The 13,336-nt window shown below is 42.4% G+C and overlaps 1 protein-coding gene across 2 annotated transcripts in view; it reads left to right on the top strand.

The window, feature by feature from the left end:
• HPGDS (hematopoietic prostaglandin D synthase) overlaps positions 1–9,783 on the top strand; it is an 81,000-nt gene extending 71,217 nt beyond the window's left edge. For both annotated transcript variants that reach the window (XM_056567452.1, XM_056567443.1), the window contains exons 4-6: positions 4,230–4,330; positions 6,482–6,574; positions 9,409–9,783. In XM_056567452.1, coding sequence (XP_056423427.1) covers positions 4,230–4,330; positions 6,482–6,574; positions 9,409–9,573 — 359 coding nt within the window. In that variant the 3' untranslated portion in view covers positions 9,574–9,783. The remainder of the gene's footprint in view (positions 1–4,229; positions 4,331–6,481; positions 6,575–9,408) is intronic.
• Positions 9,784–13,336: the final 3,553 nt, after the last annotated feature.

A 13,336-nucleotide genomic window follows, 5' to 3' on the forward strand; every position in this document is an offset into this window, starting at 1 on the left:
GGATAATCCTCCTGAGTTGCTGTGGCAATGCCAGGGTCAATCAGGGGGCTTAGATGACAGGCCAATTACATCTGCTCTCAGCATCCACGCCTTTCCCAGGTGGGATATACATACTTAGCCAACCTGTTACTCTTGGCCTGTGTTTGAGTTCTTTCTGCACTAGATCTTGTAATAGTAAAGTGAAGATATCTCAGCACTCAGCAGGAAATTCTTAAAAACACATAGCTTTATTAATCACTTCTTAAAAATCCATATAGGAAGGGACACTATAAAAAATAGACCAACGCATTTCAGGATCACCCTTTTTCAAGGTCCTACCACTACCCCATTAGACACCAAATAAATACTAAAGAGATTATGAAATCCCTCCCCTCCCACATTTCCATACAGCTTCCAAACCACAATTTAACTCTATAATAGCTAGCACAGAAAATTCAAGCAGCAGATCATACTATAGGAGTGTAAACGGGGACATATACTGAATGTAGTTTTATAATGCAATGTTGGTTCCAAATAATAAGGATCAAAAAATACTGATTTATTTCAATAAAATAACATGACGTCCGACTTATAATTAAGACCCTGTGGGAACCGTGATCCCATTTTTAAAATCCAAAATGCCTCTCGTGTAAGGAGTTTCCTCCTTCTATCTCCTCCATGAGAAGGTTTGAATACCTGCTCAATAGGAACAACACAGATAGCTGAGACACTGCCATTTGTGAGTGTCTCAAAAATGTTTTGATGTTTTTGAAGTCAGACGTTCTCGCACCGGACACATATTCCGCAATTCTTTGTTGGAGTTTTCTCGCTGTGGAACCAACATATTGCATTTTACAAATAGAGCAAGCGATACAGTAAACCACAAACTTTGTTTCACAAGAGATGTAAGAATTGATTTTAAACTGCTGACCATTAACCTCCGATTTAACCATATCTGTTTTAACCATATATTTGCGCACCGAACATTGTGTGCCTCCACGTCGCACTGAGCCTGTGTATTTAAGCCAGGTTGGTTTACTTTGCTTATTCATCAATTCCTTATTTTCAAAGAAGCTCTGTGAAATAGTATTGCCTATTGTACAATTTCATTTGGCTACATACCGGCACCCTGAGTGTAAAATGTTGGCTAATACAGGATCCTGTTTCAAAATACTCAAATTATTCATGATGATATATTTTTTCTATGGAAACTGCTTAGAAAATACTTTGAAAAAAACAGGTAATCTGCTCCCTATTTTAGATGTCTCTTGAAAGTGCTAAATATCTTGAAAGAAGGAGAGAGTCTAAGTATTTTCAATGAAAGGATGCACAATTATCTTTACGTCCCCCAACCAGTCTGTCCTATCTTACATTGCTTGCTTAAGTTGCATAAAGGGGTTTCCAACCCCTTTGCGACCCATAGTAGCTGGATTAGTGTCAGCCTGTGAAAGAATCTCTATGTGGCTGGACAGTCTCTAACTGGACAGCCTTTGGAGGTTTGTATCCCTGGATTTATACGGCACACCAAAGAGCTTCTAAATTCTCTGCAAAATATGACATGGGACTCTGAAACAGCGTGAGTATCATGTGACTTAACATCTTTGTACAGTATTATTTATTCTTCACGAATGAGCTTTGGTAGCTGTTGAGTTCCATCTTAGGAAGTACAGCAATTCTTCTCCCATTTTGAAACAATACATTTTGAATGTTACTTTGTTTTGTTACAGCATAATTATTTTTAGTTTGACGGATCTTTCCTCCTCCAAGTCTGTGGAAATCCAATGGGGGCAAAATTCTTGCCCTCATTGGCAAAACTATACATGGCTTGGTGGAAGGAAAGATCCGTCTACACCTCTGCCAATCCTTTTCTCCACCTCATCACCTGGTAAAGTCGTTATATTAATGACATACTGGTGGTGTGGCGGGGGCCGTTGGATGATCAATACATGTTTTCTTCAGTATCTCAATTCCAATTATGACAATTTGGTGTTCACTTTTAATTTCAGTACTACAGAAATGGTATTTTTGGATGTTGATTTTATGTCAGACCCAGCAGAGGGTAACGTGCAGTCCAGATTGCATAGGAAAGTTATTTATGGGAACTATATGCTTCATGCAGACAGTAGTCAGAAAACCATACAATTAAAAATCTCCAAATAGGAGAATTTATTCGTGCAAGAAGATCATGTTCCACAGAAAAGTTTTTTGAGGAGAAATGCATCACTATACTGCGAAAAAAAGACTGCGAAATAGAGAATATGAGCAGAAGGTATTGTAAAATCTAAGAGCAAAGAGGATTTTTTTGTATAGTGGATGGCGTAATTTGAATAACTCTCAAGAGACATCTAAAATAGGGAGCCGATTACCAGTTTTTTTCCCCACAGTATTTTCTAAGCAGTTTACACGGATAAAAAGATATCATCATGGATAATTTGAGTATTTTGAAACGGGATCCTGTATTAGCCAACATTTTATACTCAGGGTGCTGGTATGTAGCCAAATGAAATTGTACAATAGGCAATACTATTTCACAGAGCTTATTTGAAAATAAGGAATTGATGAATAAGCAGAGTAAACTAACCTGGCTTGAATACAAAGGCTCAGTGCAACGTGGAAGCACACAATGTTCGGTGCGCAAATATATGGTTAAAACAGATATGGTGAAATCGGAGGTTAATGGTCAGCAGTTTAAAATCAATTCTTACATCTCTTGTGAAACAAAGTTTGTTGGTTTACTGTATCACTTGATCACGTGTAAAATGCAATATGTTGGTTCCATAGCGAGAAACCTCAAACAAAGAATTGCGGAATATGTGTCCGGTGTGAGAACGTATGACTTAGTTCAGACTAGAGCGATTTCTGGTAGATTAAAACATTTTTGAGACACTCACAATGGCAGTGTCTCAGTTATGTTCGTTGTTCCTATTGAGCAGGTATTCAAACCTGCCCATGGAGGAGATAGGAGAAGGAAACATGAGAGGCATTTTGGATTTATAAAAATGGGATCACTGTTCCCACAGGGTCTTAATTATAAGTCAGACGTCATGTTATTGAAATAAATCAGTTTCTTTTGATCCTTATTATGTGGAACCTACATTGCATTATAAAACTACATTCAGTATATGTCTCTGTTCACACTAGTATAGTGTGCTTTGCTGCTTGAATGTTCTGTGCTAGCTATTATAGGGTTAAATTATGGTTAGGAAGCTGTATAGTATTGTAGGTAGGGGGAGGGATTTCATGATCTCTTTAGTATTTACTTGGTATCTAATGGAGTAGTGGTAGGACCTTGAAAAAGGGTGATCCCAAAAGAGTTGGTCTATGTCCCTTCCTATATGGATTTTTAAGAAGTGATTAATAAAGCTGTGTTTTTAAGAATTTCCTGCTCCGGAATGCTGAGATATCTTCACTTTACTATTGGAAGTCACTATTGTCGAGCTGGGAAGGACCGTGGATTATCAAGTGGAAGGGTGTGCTGAAACATTTTTCTTTTTTATTATTATTTCCATCCTGTGTATTTTTGACCCTTGGTTAAGTGACTCGACTATTCTTCTGTTTTACGTATTTGTACTGCATATTTTCTGCAGCTGATTTTGTTACCCATTTACTTCAATGGGTAGGAAAATCAACTGCAGAAAAGAGACATGATATCCTGTATGTGTGAACATACCCTTAAGGGGTATTTTAACATTGTTCAAAAATGTTATACACTACGGGGGATAAGAGCTTGGTGCAGGGCCTGCCCACTCAGTCAATCACTGGCCAAGACCGGACACCACCAGTGATTTGCTGAGCGGGCAAGTCCTGCACAGAGCACTAGTCTTTGATGCACCACCAGAATACCTGAGATAAAATAACAGCAATACTACTACTATTAAAATATAACTGACACAGTAATACCTACAGATTTATACTGTAAGCAGATTTGTGTACTATACATAATTTCTGACAATTTCCTATATACTGTATATATATATAAAAGAAGAAAATCCACCTATTCACATGTATAATTTGTGAAATTTTGTTTAAATATAAGAGAAAAAAAAGTATTACTTTTTGTTGTTTTTTTTACTTCCTTTGCTCTGTTTTTGCGGTATTTCTAATTGATATTTATATTGTTCATAAAGAAGAATTGTGTCATACATTATAGTGGAATGAGTTAGTATTCTGGATGTAGATTAACAAAGCCCATATCTAAAATATGTAGATAGAAATCCACCATACAAATGTATGGTTAATTTGTTTCATAGGTCTGGCCGGAAAGACTGATTTGGATGACCTTCGCATTGATGCCATATTAGACACCATTGACGACTTCGTATCACGGTTTCCATGGGATGCAGCTGACCAGGTATAAAAGTGTCATACAGACTTTTATTACTACTCCCATTGGCTCCTAGTGACAAGAAAATGTCTGCTGGATGTCTATTAAAGGGAATCTGTCAGCTTCATGTGTTGCTAAGGGATGCAGATACAGATGGATAGTGTTAAGGGTATAAAAGCAAATCCTGCCTCTCCTGAAGCTGATGGTGCCTACGAAAGTTATAAAGTCACCTTTCTATTTATCAGTGGGGCTAACACAAATCCTCCCTTGCCCTCACTTCCCAGCCCCATCTTGATTGATATTCAGGGATCTGTGCATCAGTTCAGGAGGTGAAAGGTGGTGAAGATGAGCCAGGATGATGCCAGCCCTTCATCCTACTGGAATGTATTTGCCATGTACATTTCTAGGAACCAGTGTAAGATAATATTTCTCTCTAAACGGATATATTGGTTGGCTGAATGGCCAGAGTGCAGCAGGACCAGACAGCTATTTAATGTGCATTATGACCTCCTAGGAGTTAAAGATTGAAAAGTTGAATTTCATCTGCTCAATCCTTTCATTCTCTGAAAGACAGACCAATGCCAGAGGGGTCTTGTTTGGCAAAGCGTGCATGCGTATGGGGCAGTTGGGTGAGCTGTTTGGCTAAAAGTTATCTAAAGCAGTGTTTCCCAACCCAGTCCTCAAGGCACACCAACAGTCCAGGATTTAAATTTTTCCCTGTTCTATTCCAATGGAGTAACTGAAAAAACCCGGAATGTTGGTGTGCCTTGAGGACTGGGTTGGGAAACACTGATCTAAAGCATATGGCTGGCTTAAAAATACAAATACATCTGTAAAACATATAGATAGCCACTATAGTCTGTAGACAAGTAAATGCTATGAGCTCCATCTATACCTAAAAGTTGGTTCTCATTGTGAGTAACGGAAGGAGTAGTGAAAAACCTAAAGATGTACTCCGCCCCTATCCAAAGGAAAGGGGATAAGATGTCTGATCACGGGGGGCCAGCCTCTGGGACCCCTCGCAATCTCCATGCAGTACTTGGCATTCTAAACACTATGTTGGTGTGAGCAGCTGTGGTCATGACGTCGGGTGCTGCACGGAGATCACGGGTGGTCCCAGTGGCCGGACCCCCACGATAAGATGTCTAGGGGCGGAATGCCTCTTTTATGAAAAAAAGAGGGAAAACCAATTGTATCATATGTTACTGAACTCATTTTCTACAGAAGCTGGAGTGGTCTTGCTGTGGCTCCTTGTTACACCTCAGAACAGAATCCTCTGTTATTTCAGATAACTTCTCAGGATGAGCTTTCCTGTGTGTTTGTGCTTGAAGAGTAGCACTATTTTGGCCATTATTTAAATTATATATGGCATTGTTCATCAGATTTCTGCTTTGTAGGCTCCATCTGTAATGTTCAGCTGCCCCATAGCTAGTAGAGTGGAGGCAAGCGATTACTTTGCACACCTAGAAGAGGGATTACTTTTCTCTTGTATCTTTCTTTATACCACACCCTAAGAAGCAGCAGCAGCAAGGATGACCTTACATAGCAGGACTGAGTAGCCTAAGCTGCTGGGGTGACATCTAATACTCACAAGTAAGCTTATGTATTCTGCAGTCTGTCTCATTTGAACTGTCTTTAGCCACCTCCCTCCTTTTTCCACAGACTTCTATAGGCAGCATGTAATCTGATCCTCAGTGAGTTGTTAGTCTGTCTTGTTAAGACAACACAGGCTTGAGCTGTTTATCAGAGTAGATGATAAGTTTAGGAAGGTTGAGAGAGCAGAAAAGGAGCCAGACAATTTGAAAAAAGATTCTGTTTGGTTAAGATACATAACAAAGTTTCCTATATTAGCTCGTACTATTGATTTATGCACAGTTTGTTAAACCAGACCTTTTATTTAAATTGTCATTGTACAGGTTTTATTAATTCTGTTGGAAATTTGAGCATGTCAGGAAATGTAAACTATTTATTATTATTATTATTTTGTACTTAAACTGGTATTTAAGATTTGTATGTTGGAAGTGTTTAAATTACCCCCCCAAAAAAAGATTCATGTGCAATAAATCAGTTTAAAATGTTGATAAAACGTTCACAAGATTTTGATTTCCTATGTGGCTCATTGTTATTTATTAAATGTATATTTTTGAACATTGAGATTTAGACATTTATATTTCTTAGGAGAAGAAAGAGTACATTGATAAATTTGGTGGCACTGTCCTGTCTGGCTTGGCGAAAGAATTGGGAGATAATAAGTGGTTTCTTGGGAAATATGTAAGTACACATTAAAACATTGTAGACTTGGTTTTTTTAGTATGTGATTTGTGTGTTTTTTATTTTTATTTTATTTAATCCATTGTCAAACTGTGTTTTATTTTAAGAAGTATAATTGTATTTCCATAATGAACATAAAAAAATGAGTAATTCAATGTCCAGTTTTATTCAGTATGACCTATTGTTGTAAACTTAGCTGATTAAATTAAGTTTGAATACAAATTTCTAAGTTCTTAAAGCATTACCGTAATAAAAAAAAAAAAAGCCAAACAACAACTTTAGACTTGTTACACAGCCATGTCCCAAAGTTTTTAATGGTGGGGGTCTAGGTGATGAAACCTCTAGATATAGTAGAGAGAAGTGCGCAGCTGTACACTTCACTTTCCAGCTCACTAGCCAATCCTCCTCATTACTGGCTTCATAGACTTACAATGGAGTCAGACTCCTGCAATAAGTCAGATAAGTTGGCAAGCCTGCGAGTGATTTGCACATTTGCATGCTTCTCCCCTCTATAAGTAGAGATCATGGGGGTTTCAGTATTGGGGCCCCCGAGTGATAAAAACATTTGACAAGTCTGCAACATGTTAAAGGTTTTTTTCTAAATGGCAGTAATGCTAAACCCACCCTAACTCTGCCTGCAGTCAGCTACAATGTTATCATTTTACTTTCTTAACTTTGGTGGGTTTGGCCGACTTTCTAAAGTTAAAGGAGGCCTTCTGACTCTTATACTTTAGACAGTCAGCCAAACCCACCAAAGGTTTCTCTCTCCCAAAACAATAGGGACAGGTGGCAGAAATCCAACACGTCTAACCCTTCTCTCCATAAACATCATCTGTCTGTGGAGAGAATGGTTGGGCATGTTGGATTATTGCCACCTATCCCTATTTTTCTAGGAGAAATAAGCCACCGCCAGAGCGGTCTGGCTGCGGCTTACCCCTCCCCATAGAAGATACATGAACATTCATGTAAAAGCTAAACTGTATTCAGGGTTGAAAATCTCTGACATTCATATCTAGTTTTGTTTTTATGATTATAAATGTCTAGAAATAATGAGTGAGATTTATTAATGCCGTTTTAACGGTTATGTTAATTTTATCTCATGTGGCTGGCTTAAAAAGATTTGCTTTATTTTGGGGCATTTATATCTCACTTCAAGTCACATTTTCTTGTCATTAAAGGGGAACTGCGGTGGGGAATTTTTTTTTTTTTTTTTTTTTTCAAGAAACTGGTTCGAGAAAGTTTAACAGATTTGTAAATCACTTCTATTTGAAAATCTTAACCCTTCTAGTACTTATAAGCTGCTGTACACTACAGATATACTATAGAGAAATTTGTGCATTTCTTTTCTGTCTGACAACAGTGCTCTCTGCTGACACCTCTGTCCGTGTCACGAACTGTCCAGAGCAGGAGAGGTTTTCTATGGGGATATGATTCTAATCTGGAGAGTTCCTGACATGGACAGAGGTTTCAGCAGAGGGCACTGTTGTCACACTGGAAAGAACTTTACAAATGTCTCTGTAGTATACAGTAGTTGATAAGTATTGCAAGGCTTCAGATTTTGAAATATAAGTAATTTACAAATCTGTTTAACTTTCAGGCACCAGTTGATTTGAAAACATTTGTTTTCTACTTGTTTCCACCGGAGTTCCCCTTTAAGCCTCATCACTTTTAACCCTTTTTCTGCCACGGACATATACAATACTTCCTGCCAGGGAGAAACTTAAAGGGGCACTCCGGTGGAAAACTTTTTTTTTTAATCAACTGGTGCCAGAAAGTTAAACAGATTTGTAAATTACTTCTTTTAAAAAATCTTAATCCTTGAAGTACTTATTAGCTGCTGAATACTACAGAGGAAATTATTTTCTTTTTGGAACACAGTGCTCTCTGCTGACATCATGACCACACTGTTCTCTGCTGACATCTCTGTCCATTTTAGGAACTGTCCAGAGCAGCATATGTTTGCTATGGGGATTTTCTCCTACTCTGGACAGTTCTTAAAATGGACAGAAATGTCAGCAGAGAGCACTGTGGTCATGATGTCAGCAGAGAGCTCTGTGTTCCAAAAAGAAAATAATTTCCTCTGTAGTATTCAGCAGCTAATAAGTACTGGAAGGATTAAATTCTTTAATAGAAGTATTTACAAATCTGTTTAACTTTCTGGCACCAGTTGATTAAAAATAAAAAAGTTTTCCACCAGAGTACCCCTTTAAGCAGACTAGGGTGAATTAAATATCTCCTGGCTACTCATAACTGTATCTAACCCTGTATTACAGTAAGAGCTGCAACCTTGGCTTCTTTTGAATTAAATACTGGTGCAATTCATGACAAAGTTGAGGAAAATGTAAAAATGCTACAAAATGTGGTTAAAATGCAACATGTGACCGTAGCCTGAAGACTTCCAATTTGCCTTATAGTAATATCTCTATGCTGCACATATCAAACAAAAACTGCACAGAATGTGAACTGACCATAGCCCATTTTTGAGTCTCAGCAATTTTGGCTGCTGGAGTCTAGTCGGGGGATAGATCATCAGGTGTTTCATAATAACTGATGAGACTTTATTCCCTCTTACTACAAAGCCAGAGGAGTCTTCAAAAATGTAGGCTGCCTTACAAAATAATTTCAGTGGGCAAATACAAATCAATAAGGCTGAAAAACCATAAAACAGGTAAGCACAAGGCAGACACACAAACCTCCTACATTATTTTCTATTAATAGTCTAGGTTACACTATATAAGCAAAAAAAATCTAATTAAAAAGATTCTCGGATAGCTTCTCTAAGAGCTCAGGTTTTTGCAATTAATATCTTAATTTTCATAATTCTTTTTCACCAGGTAACCTGGGCTGACTTCTTTTGGGACATCTGCAGTGATGGTATTATTTATTACCAACCCGACTTTTCCAAAGATTACCCAAATCTTCTATCTCTCAAGAAAAGAGTAAAGGAGCTACCAGAGATTGCTGCATGGATAAAGAGGAGACCTCAGACAGAATATTAATGTAGTGAAACATTCACTGGAGTCTGACCGTGAAAATAAAGATTCTACTGGTATTACCAAAGGCCAAATGGTGTAATCTCTTTCATATTACACAGATGTTCTTGATATTGTAAATGTTTTACCCAAAGTATATTTGACATTCATTTGTATGAAGACATGGAGGTAATGTCAACAGCATATTGCTAAATAAAGCTGATGGGTAGCGCTGTACATTGGTATGACTCTCTTTGATGTTATCTCAGTCCTGCAGTGGAGTCATTCTCCTACTACTGCATGCAAGTATCATACACTGAGATTTTGTGACATTTAGGCAAAACCGATAAGTTCATATTTCAAGGGAAGTTGTGCCTCTAGTTAGGCTGGGTTCCCATGGCCAAAAGTGTGTGGAATGTCTGCCTGGAGAACATGGACTGGCATTCCACACGTTTGCACGTTCCAGCGGGCGCTAGGACCCTTTGGAAATATGCAGTCTTATAGACGGCAAAGCATTTCTGAGTAGAATGTGCAGAAAAAATATTCTATTCTTCCTGCGGACGATGACAGTGTGCCAGAAACGCATAGAAATCAATAGTGTGAACACAGCCTTAAAGGGGTACTCCGGTGAAAACCTTTTTTCTTTTAAATCAACTGGTGGCAGAAAGTTAAACATATTTGTAAATTACTTCTATTAAAAAATCTTAATCCTTCCTGTACTTATTAGCTGCTGAATACTACAGAGGAAATTCTTTTCTTTTTGGAATGCTCTCTGATGACATCACGAGCACAGTTCTCTCTGCTGACGTTATTATAATAATAATAACGCTTTATTTATTGTTGTCCTTAGTGGGATTTGAACCCAAGTCCTCAGCACTGCAAGGCAGCAGTGCTAACCACTGAGCCACCATGCTGCCCTTAGCATACATCTGCTATGCATCTGCTATGCATGGTTGCTAAAATGGACAGAGATGTCAGCAGAGAGCACTGTGCTCGTGATGTCATCAGTGTTCCAAAAAGAAAGGAATTTCCTCTGTAGCATTCAGCAGCTAATAAGTACTGGAAGGATTAAGATTTTTTAATAGAAGTAATTTACAAATATGTTTAACTTTCTGCCACCAGTTTACTCAGATCTATATATGTATTAAGCCTAATTGGCTTTATTTGTGGGAGTGGCGTGGGGTATATAACCACCCCTCTCCCACAGCTGGGGGCGTGTGTTACGTTGGCGGTAGTTCTCTAGTAGTCTACCGTGCTAGTGCATACGTCCCCCCCTGGAGAGTCGTTGGTGGTGTGAGCGGTTTCTATCCCCCGTCCTCGCAGAGGTTTGTTAGGTAAGTGCCAGTGCGGCTCTGTGTCCTTCAGCCCGGGTCCGTAGTGTCGGGGCAGGCCCACCCCCAACTGGGTCGCTTGCCTCCTCGTTCTCCCCTAGGCATGTGTTTCTTGTTTTGTCTTTCCCTCCCTATCCCGAGTTCTCCCCCCGTCACTCACCTGGCCGGTCTGGTTCGTGTCTCCTAGGGGGGGGCCGCATCTGCTTTCCGGGCCTGGGGGCCCCGTCCCCCGCTCCGAGTTGCGGCCGCTGGGCTGCGGGGGGCGGGGTCTTTGCCGCCCCGGAGGTTGATGTCGCTCCTCGTGGCCACTTCGCCTCTCCAGGCCCGGGGGGGGGTGTCTGCTCGCCGGGCCCGAAGCCCGTTCCCTGCTCCGGTCGGTGCCGCGAGGCGGCCTGGGGCGGGGCTTCGCCGGCTCGGCGGTTCGCGTCATCACCCGGCGCCGCATCGCGCCATCACGGTTCCTGCGCCTTGGTCTGCGGCTGCATGACTGCGAGGCCGTAGGGGCGGGGCTTCGGGGTCGTGGGGGGGGGGGTGGCGTCACTCCCCAGCGCCGCACCACTTCCATGACAATGGAGGCCGGCCAGGGCATTCGCTGGGTGCCCGTCCCACAGCCGGGTCCCGGACGCTCTCCCCTAGCTGGCTCCCGGCGCTGCGGGGGGGTGAAGCGTCCCCGGGATCGGGACTGTCGGGGCGTGGGCGCCGGCATTGCCCAGGCTCGGCCGTCATCCCTCCCGCCGGCTCTCCCTGCGCCTGCACACAGCGGCAGCCCAGGGGGCTGGGGGATCGAGGGGGGGGGGGGAGAGAAAAAAAAAAAAGGGAAACCAAGGGGCGGGGGGCTGGTTCCCCATCCCATACCCTGCGGCCAAGCACATGCAGTCCCCCAAACAAACGGCTCAATGTTGTATCTGTCTTACCCTTCAGGTTCCCTTGTTTCCGTTTTGTTCCTAAGCCCCCACAAGTGGCTTCTCCTTTCAGCTTCAGCTCAAGGTACAAAAAAAAACAAAAAACGCATATACTGATTCACTTGTTCACACATATCCACCAGTCCATGTTGTTGCACGGCATTCAGGTCAACTTGGCCAGCACATCTCACGCACTAAACCCGCTGCTGACGCGGCTCAGAGCCTCGGGCATCTGACCTCCCACCATGCCGCCCAGGCCTGTTTTGCGTCAGTGGAGGCCTTGGTGTAGTCCGTTGTTCCTGACTTGCTTCAGCGCAACGCGACTCGACACAAACAAGCACTGGGTCATCCGTTTTACGGACACACCCCTCCGAGGGGACCTTTGTGTACGCCGTTCTGACTTCCCCCACGTAAAACCTCACTCTTAGTCCCACCACGTCATGCACTCATCATGTCAGGCACTCAGCTGCCACCCTCTTCGCTCATTGTTGTCTGTCTCTGTGTATCCCCTTAGCCGAGAGTCGGGTCGTGCCTATTCAGGCTCCCTCTATTTCTTACAACTCAGGATACAGCAGGTCAGTGTTGAAGCCATCGGCTAGGGCTGTTCAGGTACCATCTCGGTTTCTCACTAGTACCAAATTTTGTCTACCAGCACCCGTTACTGGCCCGAACAGGTTCCGACGCGGCATGTCGCAACCATCTGATATTGAGGACGTCCTCTCCGTCCTGAGACCCCAGCAAGAGCTTCGGACAGGGGCAGCGTGTCCTCCTACCGTACCTGGACAGTCCCCAGGCTGATGCAGGAGCTCAGAAGGAGGGGCACCCCCTTTTCGGCCTCGGCCAACAAAGGGGAGCTGTTCAACCCGCTGGGCGCAGACCGGGCCCCCCCCGGCGAGGCAGGCAGCAGCGTCGGAACAAGCGTCCAGTGCTTCGCTTTCACAGCTCCACACCATGATGAGCCAGGTTCTCACGTCGGTGTCCGGGCTCCAGGCTAGACTGGAGGATATGGAATGCTCCAGGATCACGGACACAGTCCTAGCCCCCGCCGTTCCCGTGGCTTCTACCTCTCAGGCTCCGCCTACAGGTATGCACCAGTCTCCTCCGAATATTACAGCCGCACACTTTATCCCGGCAGCAATTAAAAAAGACATTCTGGTGGGGAAGGATGTCAACTTGGCTCTTCTGCTGATAGCCACCACGGACGTCAATGACACCAAAACCGTTGCCTGTGGCGAGCTTGCTGTCACCTTCAAAAGCAAAGATGCCAGGCTTAACAGGAAACTAACCATTAACGAGTTTTTCATAGCCTTTGGGCTATTCAGATACATCATTTGTTCAGTTAGTCCCAGCCGCAGGGAGGAACTCGATTTGTACCTCCACAAGATCGCGCAAATGGCGCACAAATACGGAGGGTCCACCTTTTACGAGTACCACAAGTCTTTTGCGGCAAAAGCAGCTGCTTCTTTTGAGCAATTCAATTACACTACCAACTGGGGAGCCGTTGACACAGAGCTTTACTGCGAGCACTTCGCAGGTCTAAAAGCCCCCTCCTGCAGC

Source organism: Hyla sarda, chromosome 1, assembly GCF_029499605.1.
Source record: "Hyla sarda isolate aHylSar1 chromosome 1, aHylSar1.hap1, whole genome shotgun sequence".
In the NCBI taxonomy this organism is placed as follows: domain Eukaryota; kingdom Metazoa; phylum Chordata; class Amphibia; order Anura; family Hylidae; genus Hyla; species Hyla sarda.